At 41.1% G+C, this 22893-nt stretch overlaps 2 protein-coding genes and 1 long non-coding RNA gene across 5 annotated transcripts in view; 1 reads left to right on the forward strand and 2 right to left on the reverse strand.

The window, feature by feature from the left end:
• Positions 1-4952: 4952 nt before the first annotated feature.
• LOC310838925 (platelet glycoprotein IX-like) lies at positions 4953-11572 on the reverse strand. 2 transcript variants are annotated; one of them, XR_014561218.1, is made up of 4 exons: positions 11324-11572; positions 9540-9653; positions 6970-8876; positions 4953-6833 (listed from the first exon to the last, which is right to left on the reverse strand). XR_014561218.1 is itself a non-coding variant. In XM_083726886.1 (3 exons), exon 3 carries the CDS (start codon positions 8873-8875, stop codon positions 8255-8257), a length of 621 nt encoding a protein of 206 aa, XP_083583012.1. In that variant the 5' UTR covers position 8876; positions 9540-9653; positions 11324-11572; the 3' UTR covers positions 8151-8254. The 2 variants fall into 2 exon arrangements, 1 of the variants encoding a protein (XP_083583012.1); XM_083726886.1 differs by lacking the exon at positions 4953-6833 and having other exon boundaries at positions 8151-8876.
• A 2108-nt stretch (positions 11573-13680) lies between these two features.
• On the reverse strand, positions 13681-18640 carry LOC310838919 (platelet glycoprotein IX-like). Of its 2 annotated transcripts, none has more exons than XM_083726875.1 (2): positions 18612-18640; positions 13681-15401 (listed from the first exon to the last, which is right to left on the reverse strand). In XM_083726875.1, the coding sequence occupies exon 2, from the start codon at positions 15391-15393 to the stop codon at positions 14746-14748; it is 648 nt and encodes a 215-aa protein (XP_083583001.1). In that variant the 5' UTR covers positions 15394-15401; positions 18612-18640; the 3' UTR covers positions 13681-14745. The 2 variants fall into 2 exon arrangements, with proteins under 2 accessions (XP_083583001.1, XP_083583000.1); XM_083726874.1 differs by lacking the exon at positions 18612-18640 and adding an exon at positions 18480-18601.
• Positions 15033-22893, forward strand: part of LOC310838929 — a 73842-nt gene continuing 65981 nt past the window's right edge. The window contains exons 1-2 of the long non-coding RNA XR_014561222.1: positions 15033-15123; positions 20516-21295. This is a non-coding gene — a long non-coding RNA (uncharacterized lncRNA). The remainder of the gene's footprint in view (positions 15124-20515; positions 21296-22893) is intronic.

Genomic DNA, 22893 nt, shown 5'->3' on the forward strand with positions numbered 1-22893 from the left:
GGTGGTGAGGCAAGTGGTGGGGCAGCATTAGAGTCCTAGGAACAGATTGCTTTCCCTTCATCATTTGGGCTAAAATTATCCCAGGTTGCCTTTTTGAACAATCTGACAACTCACTGGTGCGCATCCAGCAGTTAAAAGCTGTCTCTTCCCTTGCTGTGCTATCAGGAGCCTGAGGCTGGCTGCTCAGGCACAAACATATGCTGCTGTTTTTCACTTTTTGATGGTGATTGGGTAGCTTCCGCACTTGTAGGGCTTCGTGCCACATCATCCATGTTTCTTTTATTGCCATTTGGCCGAATTCATATTTTTACTTGTAATATTTATTAGATTAATAGCTGGTCAGGTCTCTAAACAGAAGGGAGAGCCCCACATAAATTTTAATTGAGCATCAATTGGGAGATGCTTTTGATCATTTCCACACAAGGCTGAATTTGATTGACTAAAATCTGCTGACTACTGGCCCGAGTAATCTAATCCCACTCTAATTAAACTGTCTTCCTGTTTGTTTGTTTGTTTGTTTGTTTGTTTGTTTGTTTGTTGTATTAATTATCCAATATAGTGTACTTTCCTTGTCTATGCAGTGTTCAGGACAGAATATTAGTTGAGAAAATGCTTTTGAAATGTCTTTTTTAAATCATTCAAGTAGGTAGCAATCTATGCAGAGTCTACATGCAGTACTAAAATGATCATTCCAGGGATCAGTAAAGCATTGCAGAAAATGTATATCGTCTTAAAACTAGTGTCTAATTAGTAACGTGTTGCGTTTTCAATCTTACGCTATCTGTTTTTATTTTCTTTTAAATATAAAGCTAGTGAAGCATGAACTGATCCCTATTGCAATTCGTAATACTGTTGCACTCCACCCCAGTCTCCAAGCGGTGCAAGATCTCAGGGGTTCCAACGCTTACCCATGGTTTGTGTTTTCTTTTCTGAATAAGACACAGTGGAGACTGTGGATATATGGTTTATTTACACAAATATACAACCTGAGCCTATAATGGAGGGGTTCATAGCATTATCATTCCAAAAGGGTCTTGTTTTTCCCTGGCTACAGTCTTGGATGCCAGCAGAAATCAACCATGGCTCTGACCTTGAAGAAGCTGGCGTGATTTGTTTTTTTAGGCCTTGCTAAATCCATTGATCCAGCCCTACACTTACTAATTTTAGAAAGTACAGTATGGGGAGAACGTGGCACAGTGTGAGGATTCTTGCTCCCTGCGAACGCGTAACAATATTCTCTCTTGGTGTGTGTTCCCTTCCCCTCACAGAACCTTAGCAGTTCCCCAGTGCACCTTAGAACTTCTCTGTTTTCTAGCTTCTGCCTTTTTGGGGGGAAAAGCTTCCCAGGGAAAAACTGAGTTTGGAAAATGTGTGATTTCATCCCTGCTGCTTTTATTGAGAAAGTGACACTACAATACTCTGATGAGAATAGCTAACTTTTCAAATGCCAGTCCCCAGGGCCCAGATTTCAAACAGGGGCACTATTAGAAATGCAAGAGCACATTTCTCAGCCAGAGTAATCATGTCAGAGTTTGACTCCATTAATGCTCCAAAGCTATTCTGTTTGACCGAGAACACTTAGCTTAATTAGACAGTGCAATGCAGGATTGTTGGCAATTTTTAGAAAGTGAGATTTCCCTCCATCAGTTGAAATGAGAGAACTCTAGAGCTGGCAACTAAAAACGATTTATTCTTACAAGCTTTTCCTCCGTGGCTGAGTTGCCTGCATTATGATGGTTAATAGGAAAATATGAAGCATTTGTTGTGGTGCTTCATGATGATGAATGTACAATTCCACATATACTAACTTCAGTGTGATACTTTAAATGATAGGATGTTTTAAATGGTATTTGTGTTCATCAGGTTAATGTAGACTGCTTTGGAAGGCTTGCCTTAAAAATTGTGGGGTGGGGAGGGGAGTATAAATAGCTTTTAAAATAGCATGCCACAAGGCTGCAATCTACTAATTGTGCAGCTTTTTCAGGCCAGCCAGTAATGATTAAAAAGCATAGATCTATATATTCATACCATTCTAAACATTAAGAGAACCAGACTGACTGCTCTGAAGATGTAAGATCTAAATTAGGTGTAGAGGGACATTTCCCCCAAGTGTGAATTCTACATATTACATTATTTTAAAAACAGTGAGACTCCAGTCCTCAGCATAACTTACTTCCAGGTAGACATGTCTTGCCAGAGGATAGCAACCACAAACTTGGCATGAGCCAACAGTGTGACGCGGTAGCTAAAAAAGCCAATGCATTTCTGGTCTGCATCAATAGGAGTATAGCATCTAGATCAAGGGAAATAATAGTGCCACTGTATTCTGCTCTGGTCAGACCTCACCTGGAGTACTGTGTCCAGTTCTGGGCACCACAGTTCAAGAAGGACACTGACAAACTGGAACGTGTCCAGAGGAGGGCAACCAAAATGGTCAAAGGCCTGGAAACGATGCCTTATGAGGAACGGCTAAGGGAGCTGGGCATGTTTAGCCTGGAGAAGAGGAGGTTAAGGGGTGATATGATAGCCATGTTCAAATATATAAAAGGATGTCACATAGAGGAGGGAGAAAGGTTGTTTTCTGCTGCTCCAGAGAAGCGGACACGGAGCAATGGATCCAAACTACAAGAAAGAAGATTCCACCTAAACATTAGGAAGAACTTCCTGACAGTAAGAGCTGTTCGACAGTGGAATTTGCTGCCAAGGAGTGTGGTAGAGTCTCCTTCTTTGGAGGTCTTTAAGCAGAGGCTTGACAACCATATGTCAGGAGTGCTCTGATGGTGTTTCCTGCTTGGCAGGGGGTTGGACTTGATGGCCCTTGTGGTCTCTTCCAACTCTATGATTCTATGATAACAGAGTAAGTGTCCATTCTGCTGCTGATTACAGATCTGCCATTTTCAGATTAGCCACTCAAAATACTTTGATGTTTTAAATAGTATGGTTGGCAGAAATGATGCTTTTTAAATTGTTATTGAACAGAATGAAAAATGTACACAATTAGCAGATGGGAACCAGTTAGCACATGAAAGTGAGTGCATGTGTCATGCCAACAGAGCTGTTTAATGCTATGTAGCCAAATCAGTTCTCAGAGTATGAATCTTTTCCATCCCCTTTTTTTTGCTACTCATAGCAGCCATGTTGTGCTGGTACCCACAGCATTTTTATCAAGACTTGAGTACTGGCATCTGCCACCGCTCCTTGCCAAAATAGAGCACTGGGTCGTTATGTAATGTGTTACGTTTTTATACTGTAAACCGCCCTGTGCACTTCATATGAAGGATGGTATATAAATTTTTAAAATAAATAAATAAATAATCAAAACCACACCTTTCACACAAAGGATAGAGGTATCAGCAAGCCCTGTAGAATCCAAAGTTTTGTGGCAGTAACTAAAAAAAAACCTTAGGAAAAAACACTCATGGAGAAGAAACCCAGAATCGCCCAGTGACTACTGATCATACTCCGTGGATGCTGGCTGGTGGAATGGAAAACTGGGTAGTGAAGGATTGGGGTATCCTGAAAGACGGTAGTTGGCTAAGGGGACTATCCAGACCCAAGACCAACTGGGATGTTGGTGAATCTCTAGCTCAGCCAGCTGGTCCACATTCTATGTGGAGATTAGGGACAGGAAAATGGTATCCACTGCTTTAAGTGAGGTTGCCCATATCTGTCTACTTTTCAACAGTTCTACCCAAAATAGCTGATCCTTCAGGACAAGATTCCAGTGCCTTTGTAATATAAGCAATTCACCACCTCCTCCTATCAGCACTGAACTTTTGAACAACTTTCTATTACAAAATGTTTCCCATGTAAACAGTTGTCTAAGAGGAAGGTCTAGTTAAGAAACAAATGTAATCCTTACGATCTTTTGGGCCTCACAGTTAAATCTACTTTTAGCAGATTGAATCAATGACTTTTAAAAAAAAAATACCTTCAGGAAAACAGAATTAAAATTGCTCTACCTTTTCAAGTATCAAAGAAATATCTTAGCCAGAAACATTTCATTAAAAATGAATGTATTAAAGTGCAAACCAACCATTCCTGGGACATATTTGTTGTCACTGAACTGCCCAGCTTGGCTGGTTACCTAATAGAGCAGAAGATTTCTGATAGCAATAAGAGATTTATTTTATGGAAGAAATTCTCAGGTTAAGAGTGCTGGAAATGGTATCTCTGTGAGGGGAAAATTACAGCTCCCAGGCTTCTTTGGGGAAGGCATGTGCTGTAAACGTCTTGGTTATACTTGAAACATATTGTTTATCATATAGGTGTGCTTGTCCCACCCCATCCCACCCAACTGAAACATGTGCACCCCTGTAAAGGCTAACTTGATCACCTGGGTAAATAAATATGTTTTAAACTGGTGCCTAAAACCAGACAATAATGGTACAAGTATGTTTTTCTGGGGTGACCATTCTACAGATGGGGTGTCACCACATGGAAAAGCCCATTCCTGTTTAACTATCCTCCGCACTTCCTTTGGATGGGGCACAAGGAGAAGGGCCTCTGATGAAGACTGCAGGCTCTGGGCTAGTGGCAAGAGGTAGCCCTTGAGGTATTGAGTTCTTGAACCACATAAGGCTTTACTGTATATTTATAGGTCAAAACCAGCAGTTTGAACTGAGCCTAGAAACCAATCAGTAGCAAGTGTAGTTAGGCCAGAATTGGTTTTTATAAGCCTTCTAGTCCCAGTTAGTAATCTAGCCTCTGAATTCTGCCCTTGCTGGAGAAATGTCTTCAGAGGCAGGTCCAATAATTGAACCTAAAGGTTACCAGAGGATGGGCAGCTGAAACAAGTGTGAAGGTTCATGTTATGTGCATTATTTGAGATTGACAGCTACAGTTAATGGTTTCAGATTGATACAGTACAGTACTATATAGCCAAATTGGAAGTACCTTTTGATTTTCTCTTCAAATCATACTTGATAGGTTACCTAGGGATTTTTATATTTGGAAACAACACCTCTGAAACAGACACTATATAGAAACTACTTCATGTAAATGATTTTTTTTAATGAAAAAGGTGCAAACTTGTGTTTCTGCTGTCCTGCCCGCCAAGCTTTAAGTTCTCCTAAGGAGCCCCGTCTTAGTGCCACATTTCTCAGAGTTGCACATTATGTGCAGCCTCTACTGTGTCTCTACCTGCTGCAGGCTTCCTCCATCAACAATCTGGTAAAGGGCCTTCCTCATGGCGGTGTCCCACTTCTGGAGTGCGTCCCCCTCAGAGGTGTGACTGAAGCCATATCCCCTCATTCCAGTGCCATCTTAAAATGTGGTTGTTTTCTCAAGGATTTTGTTATTCAGGATGTTGTATGTTGTCCCACCACATGGGTAATTGTACTGATTATCCTGTTTCAGTTAGTTTTACTTAGGCTGTGTTCACACCATACATTTAAATCACATAGCTCCCCTCCCCGAAGCATCATGGAGACTGATGTTTACTCCTCACAGAGTTACAATTCCCAGCACCCCTAACAAAGTACAGTTCCCAGGATTGGTTTGACAACACTTGCATCAAGCCCCAGGTCTTGGGTGCCAATTAATACAATGTAAAAGATATGCAATGGATTTTGGATAAATCCATTCAAATGTTTAAAATGGCTAAGAATATATCCAGTTAACACACATTCTTTGATAGCATGCAGATGTTATATACTATAGTCATTCTGTTTTTACCATGACATCCATGAGATATTTGATAGGGTTTGATTGATTTTGCAAGATTCTCATTAAGATTGGCTGCTAAGCATTAGCAGCCCAGGCATGTGAACATAATCTGAAGTCTTGTGTGTGAGAGAAAAATCGGCCACTTTTCTTACAGAATACTAATGAGACCTGTTCTATAGTGTGCAGCCATTTTAACTGTCTTACCCTTTCACTTGTACTAATAAAACACAGAGAGAAATAGTGTGGTGTTTTCAAATGAACATTCCTTAGCTTGAAGTGTACGTCGAGTTCTTATTAACCTTGATAAAATGCTTTTCACTCCACAGGTAATCCAAGAAAGAAAAATGCTTTGTTCTTTGTAATTCTTTTGCTTTGCGCTTTCGTTCCTACCCATGCTTGGGCTTTGGATGAGTGATTTCTGCTGAACTGGAAAAATGTCTGCTCAGATTCTTTATTACCAGCAAAGAAACGGGGAAAGCTAGCCTTTGTTTTAGCTTGTTGATAGCTCTATGGGATTCTAAATAATAGACCTCTGCCCAGGGAGTAGGCATCCCATGGAAGCATTTGAATTTAAGAACTGGGAAAGTGTGGGGCCAATAGCAGAGTTGGTTAGAGCATGGTGCTGATAACACCAAGTTTACAGGTACTATGCCCATATGGAATAGTTGCATATTCCTGCATTGCTGGTAGTTGGACTAGATGATCCTCAGGGTCCCTTCCAGTTCTACAATTCTATGAAGATGGTTTATCCAGCAGTTCCCCATATGACATCTGGTGGTGGGTCCTGGGAGGTAGATGTAATTCATCTATCATGAAGGATAAAAGGATGGGAAAGGGGGAAATTCTCATCCCTGAGAGCTACTAACTTGAGTTTTCAACCCGTCTGGAATTTTTCTTACTAGGTGGAGCAATGTGTGCATGAACCATGCTACCACATTAACTATTATGACTTAGAGGGCTATATTAGGGGTTGTCCTGCAAGAGCACTGTAGTTTGTGAACTGTCCTATTCTGCTCCCCTGATATTCCTTGCAATACAAACTCCCTTCTTCACCTTCCATCTGTCACATTTAGCTCCTCCTTTAAATAGTTGTCTGTTTTATGTACCATAACAAAGACATTTCTAGCTGTTTTCACATGTATGTGAGAGATGGGTATCAGAAAAAACTAAGTTACAGATAGGTAGCCGTGTTGGTCTGCCATAGTCAAAACAAAAAAAATTCCTTCCAGTAGCACCTTAAAGACCAACTAAGTTAGTTCTTGGTATGAGCTTTCGTGTGCATGCACACTTCTTCAGATAAACTAAGTTGGAGTAAGAATCAAATTAATGGGTTTCGTTTATAGACTTCGGTGTAGCTAAAGTATATTTGAGATAGGAAAATATGTTGTGCATGCATGCACCTGTGTCAGAGTTAAGGCACAAATTTGCATAAAATTTGCATATGGTGATTTATATGTATGGTTGGTGATTTAGGCCAGTTTTCAGGGGGATGAGGAACTCTGGCTCTTGTTGTCATGGCTTACTTAGCTATTGGGTGCCAGCAGTATTTTCTGGGTCCCATACACCGTTATGTAGACTGGGCCCTCAACTTTGTCCACAATCTTATCCTCAACAAGTGGTTTTTTTATGGACATATTAAAGCTAAAAAAAGTCTTCTTCAACATATAACATGTCCCTTCCCCACCCTCATATCCCTACTTCTCCATCGCAACCAACTACTGCATGTGCCTGTGGGCAAAGTAAGGCGCGAGTAGTTGGGTCTCATTGGCACTGTGCTTTGCCAGGTGCTCAGCCTCCCTGTAGGCAAAATGTTTAAATTAAGTTTTCTTTTAAAGGATGGAGTGAGAAGAACAGAAGATCTGGGGCCGAACCCAATGGCCCTGGGCCACCCTCCACTAAAGTTCCCATGGAAAGCATTGGCATATGACCAGAGTGAAGGGTCTGTCTGTCAACATTGCAGCATCTGTTGAGTAGCACTGGTTGGAATTCTACCCCCTGTATTATGCACTAACTGCAGTCTTTGGCCCATCTTCAAGGGCAGCTCCATGTACAACACATTGTGTACAGTTACTGATAATTCTCTGACGTGCAAGGAGTCACATAAACAGAGGGTTACCAGAGCGTGAACACTGTGTTTCCCCATTGGCTTGTATAAAATGTTATCACATCAACCTCTAGGCTTGGGCTGATGGGTTATCAATATGGTGATGATCACAACCAGGAAACAGCTCAGCCAGAGCCAGCAAGCCCTATGCACTGACCTATTAGCCTAAAACTGTAGTAACGGTCCAGATCTCAGAGCCGAGTTGCACCTCTAATTGCAGGATGTGCTTTTACCAGCAGCATGAAGGCATCATAAATCAGAAACATAATGATTAAAATAAGGACGCTAAAGTCTTTTAAAGTTGCGTATGACGGTTTTCGTGCAGTGAGCACATTCTTGATGAATTGAATTCCCATCCCTTAAAATGAAAAGCCAATAATAACAATTCTTTTCAGTTTTAATGATAAACAGAAATCATTTGCTTGACCTTTCTTCTCACTTGGCAATCTAACACGCAGTAATCACTAGCAGTGATAAATTACTCTAGACTCTTGCTGTTCTTCTTTTCAGCTGATAAGAAGTTGAAGGTAATGTGTTTGGGATCCCCATGCTGTTGTTGCAAATCTCTACTTTAAATTTAGGCCTTTTTGTAATCAAAACCCACAGGAAGAGAAAGAGCACAAAAATGAAGAGGAAGAGGAATGCGTCGCTAAACAAGAAATCGGAACAGAATCTTCGGGGTGTGGAACAAGAAGGAAGCTCACTCCTTCTTAGTTCAGATATTACTTTTTTGTGAAGTGAAGGTGGAGTGAAGCATCTAATGTCACTAATCAATGTGTTCCCCATTTGGTCTTCTAACCAGTTCTTCAAGTACATAATTCCACAGTCGCAATGCCACGGATTGCTAGATAAATTGATGATACGCAGTGCCTGAAGATTATCAAACGCTCCTGCAGGTATTGTTTCCAGATTGTTGTTCTGGAGGTACAGTTCTTGGGCTGAACTGGGTAGAAGTGGAAGAGTTGCCAGCTCTCTGAAGCCACAGTCCACTTTCAGTGGGTTGTGATCAGGTGGAGAGCATGTACAAGGGTGCGGACAGGAGTTTGCAGATGTGGCTTCAAGGAACAGAAGTATCAGTAATCCTATTCCTTGACTTGTGACCATTCTGAAAGTTGAAATCATGGAATCAGTGCAAAGAAATAAATCACAGCACATTCATGAATGTGTACTAATGTTAGTATTTTTTCAAAGATTTTACTTCAACAGGAAATAATGCCTCTCCCCCGTTCTATACTTTTGCAGCTGAATCAATTGTTCCCTTTTCCTATAAAGGAAGGCTCCAGTAGTAGCCGATATAGATTTTCTACACTTTCCTGTCAAAACAGCATGAAACTTGCATATAGATAGTCTTCTGTATTCATCACAAAGTGACATGGGTGCATGCCATTGTATACTCTCATGTTTTCCCCTGCCACTCATTATAGTCTACACATAGGTTTTGCACACTTCAATTGCAGTTTCATCTCCCATGTAGGAAGTTTATAGCATGTGGGCATCCATGGGGAAGGGGAAGATTACTTTGTAGGGAATAATTTATTGTTTGTTTTACCAGGCCATCGCTGAAACATCAGATTGAGAATCAGTTTAACTTTTTATTTAATGTTTTCCTCTATGGAACGTTTTGGAATTATCTCTGGTGGGCATAACCAAGGAGACCACTGCCAGAGTGGGGGAGAGAGAAGGGGAAGGGGAAAAACATTCCTTACTCTGAACTACATCTCTGCTTCCTGTTCCTTATGGGGTATCTCTTTTATAACTAAATACTAACCTCTGAAGGGACAAGAAGAGTCCTTCTCCAAATGTGGGAGAAACTTGTCTGAAGAAAGCAGATTTCAGGGAGTTGGTGGAGCTTGCTGTTCAGAGGTGGCGAACCTGAAGCTTTCTGTAGACAATTCATAATAATTTTATATATCACACATTTCATATGTAAGCATCACCATCTTACACATTTTGAAGAACAGTGAGTGCAGGAAATGAGTCAAGATGGCAGTTCAAACTAGCATCCCTCTTCTCCATGCACTAAATAGATGTGCCTGCTTACAGATTTGTTGATGGTTGCAAGCTTCACTGCAGTGTTTGGACCAGATAGATTAACATCTTAGAAGAGAGAGTTTTAAACTTTTGTCCAGTAAACTTCGTTTAATTCAAAAGACTGATTTTCCTTGGGTATAAACAGAAAAACCCACACCATGTTTGCAGGACATGTGGGACTGATCTAAATACAACAAAGCCTCACATACAATAATGCCCTGTGGACTAGTTTTTCAAATTATGGAAGGGTGCCCTATGGGGTTGGAGGAGGGACACATGGGAGGCATGAAGATTTAGCTAGGGAGAGGATCCTATGGCCAGTAGAGCCTACCTTAGAATAAATTGCAGCTTTGTACCCAATTGTATTTTCCTGCATGTGGTTTTAAGACAAAAGCAGAGCTGCCCTGTTCTATTGTTCTTGTAATGACAATGTTGGAAAACTATCCTGTCTTAGTACATGGCAGTGAGCTGCACATATAGACCCACATGCTTACTCATGGAACTGATGGGGAGTTCTGGGTCCGGAGGCAGGTAACAAACAGAAATTTTGAGAAGCATTCTGCTAAGGCCAGGTGATGGTCCTAGCATGGTTTTCCCTACCCAGGTTAATAGATGGTAAACAGAACAGGATGAAGAAACAGTCACAGATTGTTCCTGGTTCTAGGGAAGGAGGGTATCAGAGAGGAGCTCAGCACCCTGCTAACAAACTTTGAGCACCACCCACCCCACTTTTGAGAACATCCCTTAATTTCTTGTGTTCTTTCACTTTTTGATGCAGCAGCAGTTCCTGCTGTGTTCTCCAAAGACAGCTAAAGGCTTATCTGTAGCAAATGAGCAGGAAAACCTTGTGATGCATGAAATGCATAGAACAAACCTTTCATAAGATCTAATTATGTACCATATTGTGAATGAAAATGTTAAAGCAAATTAAAACCATTAATGTTAAATTACCCCCTGTGTTATGATTTATGCATGCTCCAAACATGTTGATTGTGGTTGGTTCGTTTTATAAAGGAGATCAGTTTGTTTATTTTCACTGGAAAAAACCTAGGTACTTTTATCCAAGTGAAACCAAAGTACTTTACACAGTAGCGTTTAAACTGTCAGTTACCCAAATCAATGGGTTGCTAAAGAAACAGTACTTGATTTGAATAATAATTTCAGGTTATCCTTCTATATTACTCTGGGCCATTAATTTTGTTAGTTAACAACCAAATGCAAAACCTTTTAAAATACTAAGATGCCTTACAGTATACAATGAAGAACTTTGCCAATACCGTCTTTAAAAGAAAAAGAAAAAAAGATCAAGAAAGGGAAAAACGCTTAAAATATTCAAACTTTTTCTTTGCTACTATGGGAATGCAGGTCCCTTTAAAAAAAATTAACTAAACTTCTTGTGCTTTTCTCTCATTATTTCTGCTATGTGTGGATATACCATAGGGTTCATTTGGACACCATGTCATGGACAGCACAGTGCGGCTACTGCAGAGACAAAAGATGCATAGAGATATTGACACTTACCTCAAGTCCAAAACACACGAGGAGATCAATCAGTTTACAGCTCTGCATTCTTTTATTTTTGTTTTTTTTAGAGTATTTATGTTGATTTAGACAGCAGGATTTACTGCACACTCTTCAGTGCGTACGAGAAGGTAGAGATGGTCAGCAGACTCCTTGAGGGGCTTTTCGCAAATCCCTTGGAGAAGCCTTTTTCTGTATGTTCTATTTTAGATCCATGCCATAGTAATTTATTGCCTTTCTGCAGGTTGCGGCAGCAAGGACTGTAATCAACAGCATGCACTGTGCAGCTGGAGTTGATTGGCTGCGTGGGAAGTGGCCCACTGCTCCTGAAAGAAGTGGCTGGGCAAGATAAGCTGGTAACACTCCCTCCATCCTCTTTTGGAGCCTGTAAGCTCCTGCTCTGGAAGGATTCCCCCAGATAAAGGCACAGTGGTTCCCACCTGATAAGAAGAATTCTGCTTACTGGAAAGACTTCTGCTCCACAATGACTTCTGCTAAGACTTTCATAAGACGACTTGTTTCCAAAGAAATACTGTCACATTCACCATTCTACACCATATTCATTTCTTGACTTTCAACAGCTTCCAAACACAGAAGTCTTCTCGTTCGTTCCTGGGCTAGTTCATTTTAAGTTGACATGAGCTCTCTGAAGTCTGAAGTATCATCACAGCCATGGAAGATGGCAGGATCCCCAAGAATGTACTCTGTGGGGAGCTGCCTTCAGGCACCAGGCCTCTTGGCAGACCAACTCTGTATTGCAAACGTGACACGAAGGCTGGCAAATTTAACCTGGGAATCCATTGCAGATGACCACAGTGCCTGGAGACAGACAGACAGGTTGTGTACCCACAGCAGAGGAGGAAGAATGACTGCTGGGAGGAGCACAGAGAGAAGAAATGCCATGGTGCACCTGTAGCAGCAAAACCTTCATCTACTCCCCACTCCAACAAAATGCCTGTATTGGCTTCTACAGCCACAGCAGGTGCTGTAACCTTCCAATAGTTTGACTTCACCCCCAAAGGTGCACTCCTCCATTGTCTCACAAGACAGATGGATGCCAACCAATTATATATATTTTAGGAACTGTGTGTTTATCCAAATGCAGCTAGGCTCCAAAGGATACGATTCTATACTCAATTATTTGGCAATAAATGCAGGACCTTAGTAGGACTTACTTCTCAGTTGACATGTGTATGACTGTGCTGTCAGTTGTTTAAAGAGTTGTAAAGGTAAAGGGACCCCTGACCGTTAGGTCCAGTCGTGGATGACTCTGGGTTTCTGCGCTCATCTCGCTTTACTGGCTGAGGGAGCCGGCATACAGCTTCCGGGTCATATAGCCAGCATGACTAAGCCACTTCTGGCAATCCAGAATTAAATTAAAGATTTTTCGAGAGTCCCTAATTATTACAGAAATTGGCACAGATGTAGGTTCAGTATTTCATCCACGCTGCAAACAGATATCAAGGTTTCCAGACTTTTGTTTGTCCCTGCCTCTGCCTTTTTTTTAACTTCCTGAAATGGATTTCAGCTGACAACTGCTAGAATAAAATCTGATGATCACCCAATAATCAGCAGTGGTGACATTTTAAATTTTCATTTTTAGATTTTTGGCTTTCTGTTCTGTCTGCCTTAAAAACATTATAGCACTTTAAAACACAATAGCACTTTAAAAAAAACGGTATTTCAGTACAAAATTTAAAATAAACATTTCACCAAAATGGTGTGTTCAGGCACATTGACCCTCCCTATATGATGCCTACTAGCATGGACAGAACCTTGCATGATGCACATACATTTACTTTCCACATTTTGGTGGCCATAGCCATTTTCAATTCCACATGTAGCTTACCATGGAAGAGCAATGACTAGGTAGTATTAAAAGACCCAATCTGGAAGCACTCCTGCTGTTGATAAGAGAGAGTTCCTACTCCAGAAATGGTGGACAGAGTTCCTACTCATGGAGCAGCCACTCACTTCTTCACCCAATACCCTTTTCTTAAATTCAGGTATTATGCCATCCTCATAAGAGCTGTTGTGAAATAATATGGGTCACTGCCATAGCATCCTCTGAAACCAGAGGAGGGGAACCTGTGGCCCTCCAGATGTTGTTAGGACTCCAACTCCAGCCAGCTCCAGCCAGCATGGCCAATGGTCAGGGGTGATGGGAGTTGTAATCCAGCAACATCTGGAAGGTTCCCCATCCTTGCTGTGAAATATATCGGGCATTAAGTGAGAACTCAGCAATCCCTCTCTCTCTCTCTCTCTCTCTCTCTCTCTCTCTGTGTGTGTGTGTGTGTTTAAGTAATGAAACTGGAAAAAGAATAGCTGTGGAAACATGCCACAGAACTTGCCGAGTGTGAGCTACCAGTATGCTTTATTTAAACCAACAAACACCTTGCTCGTTTTTGAGGATTTCTGTCCTCTTAAATAACAAAAGGCATCCTGGTGCAATATAAAGCCAGCATGGTGTCTTGAGGGAGGGGGTGTACAGACCGTTACAACTGTAAACTCATAACTAACATTATTGCAAGCAAAGTCACTATTGGGCTTAGTGGTTAGCAACAGTATGCAGTGGATGAAGACTCATCAGTAAAGAGTACTAAAGTTCCAGTGACAAAGCCATGAAATTCAGTCAATCAATTTCCTGAAGACAGATGTGCTTAAAAGACAAATACTTTTAGAACTGGTGCTCTCTATTCAGAATATATTCATGGGGTATATGATACATTAATACACACCATAAATTCTATCCCAAATAATCATTTGATATCACAGCAGGCTTTTGGTTGGGCTCTAAAATAGTTTGCTATAGGAGATTAATAAATTATGCAACATAAAAGAGATATAACAGTAAACTGAGCTCTCTAATCCAGATCCCTTTTAGGCAAGAGCGTGAGTTTAAGGTTCTAAATTCTTTGGCCTAGTACCTAATTTAGTTTGAGATTAACTTAAACTCTATTTTTTCATATACATAGCTCTGTTTGCATAGCAGTGATAATATTAATTATCTTTGGGAATGTTTATACGGTTGAGTGCCACAGCAGTAGAAGCCATGGTGCATGAGAGCACATTTCCATTACCCCATGCTATGGTATTCGCACATGTAATAATCGTAATAATTACTACATAATTATTTACACAGCTAACAGAATTTGGTTATCCTTGGTTTCACCCCAGTGGCTCACAGAAGCATCAAGGGTAGGGTGTGGGTATTGCCATTTGGGAAAACGTAAAGTAACTACGTACATTGTACAAGTTCTTATGTAATCAGCAAGTACAAACAGAATATAACTGGTGCTATTTCTTTAGCCTAAGGGACATTTAGTCATGGCTCTGTATGCGCTTGGAGCCTGAACAAACACAACCTTTTCAACAGATGACTTTGGTAATCTTACTGAAGAGCTATTAGTCACTGCAACAGCTCATTTTGATTTCTGTTTTTCCAGGTCATGAATCTGCAGCAGTGGGACTTCAAAAGGATGTAGCTTCCTGGCAGCTTGGGAAGTTAATTTTTTTGAGTATTGTAGAATGCATGTTGCTAAAATTAAGACAATAATTGCCACAAAAATAAGAACAAAGTCTCTCCAAAAGAAATCAAGGCATTTGATTGGTTGAGGCTTCCTACATCCTTCCAGTTCATTCCCAGTCAGCTGACTCAAGGCTCTCGATTTGACAGAAGCCGGAGATGCACATTGAAGGTTGGCAAGAGAAGCGATACTGAAGTCTTCCAGCCACTGCTTGAAATATAAAATAGAGCAGTCACAGTGCCAAGGGTTGTTGGAGAAATCAACTTCTTTCAGGTAAATTAAGTTGTCCAGTGCACCAAGAGGAACCGTCGTCAAACTGTTGTTTTGCAGATGAAGAATGTTGATGGTATGGCAAGAGTGACATAATTCTGATGACAGGGGAGGCATTTCCTTCAGCCCCATAGAACTGCAGTTTAATATCCAACCCCTTAGGTCTTCCTGCTGCTCACACAAACAGGGAGGGCAGGGCTTGAGTTGAGCTGTGCTTAATAACAGTAGCATGACCAGTATCCCAGCATTGGAGGAGATCTTTACTCTGCTCATGATCGCAGCTGTGGGACAAGAATATGAACAATGCAATTTGTGACTCTGTCTTTTACAGCAAAAAAAGAATGCAAAACTTTGCCCACTGGATTCTACCAATAGATATTCTAGAATTTCTTTGAAATATGCTGCACAAATTGCTCCTATACAGTATATGGCATTCAGCATCCTCAAATGATATGGAAAAGTGGCAACGAGATGTAAAAGAGACTCATGCTGCTTTTGTATAATGTTCAGGGTTACCCCAAGTATTCCAGATCTTCATGGACTACAGTTCCCATCATCCCTGACCATTGATTATGCTGGCTGGGGCTGATGGGAGTTGTAGTTCAGCAACATCTGGAGGGCACTACGTCGACTCTCTCTTGTTTAACCCATTATTTTAGAAAATGGTGTTGCCCAGAGTTCATGGCTAAATATGGGGGGGGGGGAGAGAATATTGGAATAGCAACTCATCTGGTCAGTGGTTTTGGTTCAGGAACTTGATTTTCCATTGAAATATCAAGGTAACAGAGGATAGAAGATGATCAGTGTCTGGTGTACCAGCCACTGGTTCTTGCCTTTCCATCTGTTCAGAAGTGCTGGGATGATTTCTCTGCACTGTTCAGATTCCTCATTTTATTCAGATCAGTTGCTGAGCAGTCAGAAACTTCAGTGTTCTCATTTGTGGCCATTTGCCAAAAAAATTACTTTAAAAAAGATACTTCATGTTTAGAAGAAGCTGGTTTTATATAGGGTTGAAACTTCCTACAATATGCATATACAGTGGTATCTCGGGTTAAGTACTTAATTCATTCCGGAGGTCCGTTCTTAACCTGAAACTGTTCTTAACCTGAAGCACCACTTTAGCTAATGGAGCCTCCTGCTGTCGCCGTGCCGCCGGAGCATGATTTCTGTTCTCATCCTGAAGCAAAGTTCTTAATCTGAAGCACTATTTCTGGGTTAGCGGAGTCTGTAACCTGACGTGTAACCTGAGGTACTACCACTGTAATGACTTATTGAACTAGTTTCCTGAACATGCCAAACTATGAAGAAAGACTCACTGCAGGGTATCTTTCTGTATCATAATGTCATGTGATGAGGATTTAAGTTTTACCATGCATTAGATGGAGATGGAGGTTAAAGTGGTTGTTTGTATTTATCTACTTCTCTCCAAATTACCCTATTTCCCTTTCTCCTCATCTTTCTCTGTTCTGTCTCTGAGGGCCGACTCACACATGCGTGCTCACCATATGACTGCAGCAGCACCATAGTGATTTTCAGGTATGAATGGATGCATCACAGATCAAGTATAGATAGAAATTCCATAGCACCTGATTGATCGTACTTTAAATGCACAGCTTTTCAATGAAGTCAACACGCTGAGCTGAAGTGCTGAATTATCAAGTGTTCACAAGAATATGCAAAACCAGCCTGGAGTTCTATGCCATTTCTCTTGTGCCCATCCTTCCTTTTTATTAACAAATGGCACTTTACATTACCAGCACACCATGATCCATCTTGTTGTGCTTAAAAAAAAAAAAAAAGTGCTTGACTAGTTGTGCCAGAATGAAGATTGCCAACCCATTGAAAGCACTGTAGTGCAGATAGATGGTGTTTGCTAAATTTTTGTTCTGATATGCATTGGAATTACATCTATGGTTCCTGATCCACTAACATATATGCATGCTTAAGCCTGCTTATATGCATGGATCTATCTCCTTAGCTGGATGGGGGCATTTGTATATAGTGGTTGTTTCTTATAGATGTCACACAAAATGCAACAAGTCTAATTTTGGCAGAGTAAATGTGGAACTGCGTGTGAGAGAGAGTAAGACAGAGAGAGAGAGACAGTGCATGGTACTGTTGAAATAATGACATAATTACTTCACAACAAGCAGAATTTGGGGAATATAATTCAGCTTACATTATCACCCTGCCAGCTCAATAATGTAAATTGTCTCTAAGCATCTTTCAACAGAATAGTCACATATATAAATACATTTTTAAGCCCAATGAGTTGGATCAGGGTAAAAGAGGAAGATCCAACAGAAACATCAGTTTTTGACCATTATGTTTAGGACAGCTTTCCCCAGCCTGATAGAGTATTATTTTCATCCTTTTAAAAGTTGTTGGGGGAGCGTACATACTGAAGGTGTAATGAAAGTTATCTACTCTGGTACAGAAGGGTCTTTTAAAGTTCATCTCTATCATTGTGAAAAATATAGGTCATGTTTCCTGAGCCACAGGTTTTATTATTACATATATTAGGCAGAGATTTAAGTTGAAGAAAACAAGTTTACAGCACACACTTCTGAAATGAAATGCTTTAAATGTGCTGAAAGCCACATATTTAAGGAAATAACCGGCTTTTATCTCTAAAAGTGGGCAATTCACTTTTACTCTTTATCTCTAAAAGTGGGCATCACCACATTTACTCCAGAGCTTAATTTTATATTGGTGAGAACAGGAGTTACAAGCTTAGTAAAGCCCAGTAAGGGTCAAACTTGGCAATATGTTAATCATGTCCTTAAGCATATGAATTTTCTTTCAAAAATAGCTACCACAGGGACCCAGCCCAAATTAATACCCGGGCACAGGCATTAGTGGGCTTTAACCCTTGGTCTCCCATTGTGGCCCCAGTCTGGTCATAGGGCCATGCCACCTCGTTGAGCTATGTAGCCATAACAGTGAACTAATCTTACACTCCATTCCACTTATGGGCATAGCTGGGGGGGGGCAGGGGGAAGCTGCCCCCCTAGATCAAGTAAAACAATAGAAATACTTAACTAAGTGACCAATCACATCAGTTCTGCCCACCCTAACAAAAATCCTGGCTACGCCCAATATACCACTGCAGTGGTTTTCTCCTGGAATACTGATAGCTCACAAAAAAACAACAGTAATTTGTGTGTGTGAATCTATCCAAGGAGAGAACTTGAAATGAAATCTAGTGGAAAATGAAAAGAGAGTTTCCAACTGCCAAATAGAAGTAGCAACAAATGCTATGCAGCAGAGTATCCTGTGTGATTTAATAAGAAACTTAAGCAATGCCAAGTTTTCTCATAGAACTATAAACTAAAAGATGGTTGAATTGCACACCTTACCTTATTTCTTAAAAAAAGAAAGAAAATAAATGCTGGCGTCTTCCCACTGAAGCTTCTTCCAGTCTTGCAGCAATGGCCAAAGTAGAATAATTCCTGAACTCCAGGAAGGAAATGAGTTTATAAAGAACTCACCACATAAGCCAAGCCTTCTTCTTCATTATCTGTTTGAAAGCAGTTGCCTTTACAAATGCACAATGCCAGCCTCCTAAGTGAGTTATTCTTTTGTTTTCTTCTATATTGGGTTCAGCAAGCAAAAAAAAAAAATAATTCCCAGTACTTGTGGAATATATTTTGTTTGCTCCCTAAAAGACAACAAAAGGTTTTAGTAAGATGAAATTCTTTGTTTCTCATCCTTGGCCCTATATACTTTCTCATCAGCATCAAATTTTCTTTATACTTCTTAAAGTACATTACTCAATTTAGGCTATATAAGCTTTGGGAGCTAGTGGAATTGTAACCAAAGAGCTAGAATGAGCCCCAAGGCCATCTAGTCTATATCCTTCACTGAGGAAGAAGAAGAAGAAGAAGAAGAAGAAGAAGAAGAAGAAGAAGAAGAGTTTGGATTTGATATCCCGCCTTTCACTCCCCTTCAGGAGTCTCAAAGCGGCTAACATTCTCCTTTCCCTTCCTCCCCCACAACAAACACTCTGTGAGGTGAGTGGGGCTGAGAGACTTCAAAGAAGTGTGACTGGCCCAAGGTCACCCAGCAGCTGCATGTGGAGGAGCGGAGACGTGAACCCGGTTCCCCAGATTACGAGACTACCGCTCTTAACCACTACACCATCATATCTTATTCCCCATACTGATTATTGTGCAGATGTAAGCAAAGATGCACCATGCCTTAGCCATCTTTAAATAAAACAGAAAATCTAATAATATGCTGAGCTGCCCCTTTTGCTTAGCCAGGAAGTGTAAGACCTATGAGTAGCTGAGAGCCATTGACATAGGAATCAGAGTAGCAGCACTTCCAAATGTTCATCTGATTCTGCAGAGTTGATAAAACCTGCTGCATTCACTGCTGCCAATCAGAGTGGATGAAACTAGACTAGGTTGACCAACATAAGTTACTTTCAGGCAGCTTCATAGAATGCCTTGGTTTGTGTTGGAATGGGATGAGATTGTTACATTTCTTGCTGCTGGAGGTCATGGTATCATCCAAACTAGAAGAAGGTACTTGGCCAACTAGAAAGAAAAGGACTCAAGTCTTTTCTCCATCCCCTTTGTTAACACAACTGTATTCTTAAACTAGATTAACTAGATTTCTGAGCCAGGTGGAAGATACACCCTGCAAGAAATATGTAGCCCATGTGGCAGTCTCCCATAGAGTTGTCCCTTATGTATTGTCCAAAATGAGAAAACTAATTACAAAAAAGCAAGAGATTTGCATAAAATTTGAATATGCTAACTAATGTGAAGAAAGGCAAAGGTGCAAATAATTACTATAATTTACATTTTAGCATAGTGGAGAAAACTGACCAGCAAACTGTTCATGGCCAAACTTGGGTCAGACAGCCCTCCCAATAGAGGACTGTGCTTTGAAAGTCCCTCAAACAGAATATTGTCATCTGTAAAGGAGAATATTTCTTCACTCAGTTGAAGCCAGCTGCAAAGAAGCTTTGTTTGGCTTAAAGACTCTTTTCCCTGTACTTAAAGGTCAGGAAAGAGAAGTGGGCCATTTAGTTGCCCATGAGACCAGATTTGGCTTAAAGGCTGCTAGTTGCCTGGTTTATGGGTTTATCATTAAAAATATTTACAGCTCAGCCTTCATGTGTATGGATACGGGGGGGGGCACACCATAATCTCAGGTGTTTGACCTTCTGTTATCTGTCTTTGTAGAAAAAGAGTAGGCACTACAGGTAGATGTGTGTGTGTATCACACACACACACATACACACACATTTCTTTAGGCATATACGCTGGGTGGCATTTAAGCTCTGTAGTTCCCTTCTTTCTTTCACAGGGGGTGGAGCAGGGAGCTCTTGAGAAAGCCTTGCCAGCTTCAGACCACCCTATGACATCATTGCTCTCATCTATAGTCTCAAGAAAGCTTCACTGGCTTCAGATATCCCTGAAAAGGGTGGGGGACCAGAGAGACAAGTGAAAGGGATGGCTACCACCTGAAAGCATCCAGACACCTCGAGTGACTTCTACCTGGCAACTTCTTCTGCTGACTTCAGCCCGCCATCTTCCATGGGTTTCATCTGTTCATGAATATCCACCATTCATACACATACACACATCATTTCTCCTGACCGCAACTGAAACCTCCCATTTTTATAGGGGCCATTCATACACACAAGCATATGCCAGCTTACATCCATGAAAAACACCAGCAAAAATTGTTCATACATTTTTCACTCTCCACCAGTTCACATTCATGCCCTGGCTTCAACTCACAAATATCCACCAGCTTCTGTTGACTAGCTTCCAAAGGTGAAATCCAAGCAGCTTATACCCATGAACCCCAGCCAGCTCCAGCCACTGGCTTCTGAATATGATCTTTATCACTTTCCACCCACCAACACCTGCCAGCTTCCGTTAAGTCCATCACTAGACATCAGCCATTTTCCAGCTGTGGGTATTGGCTGTCTTCAAGCTGTAGTTCTGCTCAACAAATGACCTTGCCTTATTATCACTCCATAGCATCTCACAACCAGATGATCACATCCATCCATCTGCCAATTCTCCTCCTACAAGTGGAAGAAAACAAGGCAACGCTGAATGTCACAGCTGTTGCACACTGTGTTCTGTTGGAGAAGAGGAAAAGACCCACCTTTATGTCCACTCAGCTGCCATGTACGTTCGTGATGTCACAGGTAGGCTGCAGCCAATGGCAACAGGTGGGGATACATAATCATAATCTTGGGACTCACAACTGTGGGTGTACCACAGCAGTGATTTATTTTGTGTGCTTGTTTAGCATTAAAAATAATAATGCCGCCCCCCCAACCTCTGCCTAGACTAGAGTTCTATGCAATAATTTGCAGTCAGCTCCCACCAGGCTGAAATTTGCAAGCTCCTCACACAATCAGCTTGTTAACTTTTTTAAATAAGGGCTCTCGCCCACCTGGAAATTCAAACCCTCCCTCTGCCACCTGGGGCCAGCCAGGCAAACTTGGAGACTTCAGGTCAGGCCTGGGGGATCTGCCAACCCTAATTTTGCATGTCTTCACCCTGAGCACCCTGCCTCTTGCATGATGATAAACTGTTGTTTTGTAAGAAAAATGAGGAGGCAAGACAAGCTCTTGACTTTTAAAATTCTGCCATACTCCACAACTTGTCTGAGATTTTGTTTAATTATTATTTACTTTCTAAAACTGGCCTGAAGGGACTCCAACTCTTATTACCCAGCACCTAAGATTAGTTGGTAATCTTCCCTTAAAATATGATTTATGGCACACATTTGATTCCTAACATTTAAGAGCATCCTGAAACAGAGCTACAAGCAGTTGAATTAAAAAAGCATCGAATCTCTTTAGAATAATAATCATGGGAGAAAATGAGGGAAAAAACAACAACGACCCATTAAAATGAGTAGGCTGTCTCATTGTCAACTACAAAGCAACAAACTGTTTCTGAAGAGACTGTTAAATGGTGTGGTTGAGCAGGGAATATCCATTCAATGTAGCTTAAAAGTCCTGCTACTGCGCTCGCTTAGGCAGCACATGCTAAAATTGGAACAATGCAGAGAAGATGAGCATAGCCCCTGTGCAAGGATGACACGCAAATTTGTAAAGCGTTCCATATTTAAAAAACCTGCTACTGGTTCTTAGCAGCTTCTGTTTGCATCATCAGAACTTGGTGAGCAGAACAGATATGGTACAGGTGTTAGAGGTCACTTCAGCAGCTTCCATCCATGTCTCTTGGTCCTATGTATAAGGTGAAGCAACACTCCGGGCCTCCTCAAAGCTAAAGTCTGCTATATATAGAAACAAACCTCTTGCTAAGCACCACACACCCCTTTTCATTTATCCATCCACAGTGCCAACTTTTTAAAATCACATCTAACTCATCTACCAGGCTTGGGGAGGACTTTAAGATGCTGGATGTTTCCAGTTGTGTACACACTAACCTGCATGCAACAGAAAAAATGTCTTTTTCTTTTTTCTCAACCTGGAAGCATTCCTCAACATGCTGCTGTCAATCTAGACTGATTCTAAATTCTGCTGTTCACAAGGGTGGGTGTTGCTACTTGATATACATTTGAAAACCATTTGACTAGGTTATCCACGCCTTTTCCTCCCTGGCACATGCTCCAGGTGAATGAAGAAGGAAGAGGTGGTTGTGATCTTGGTATGCACCCACCCACAACCTTATTGGGCAGGTGTGAATATATCCCTCTCTCTTCCCAGGACTGCCTACACCTGTTTTCAGGTGGACATGCAGATGGTAATGCAGAAGGAATCTCCAATGA

The sequence above is a fragment of the Podarcis gaigeae genome (genome assembly GCF_964106915.1).
Source record: "Podarcis gaigeae genome assembly, chromosome: 2".
NCBI classification, from domain to species: Eukaryota; Metazoa; Chordata; class Lepidosauria; order Squamata; family Lacertidae; genus Podarcis; species Podarcis gaigeae.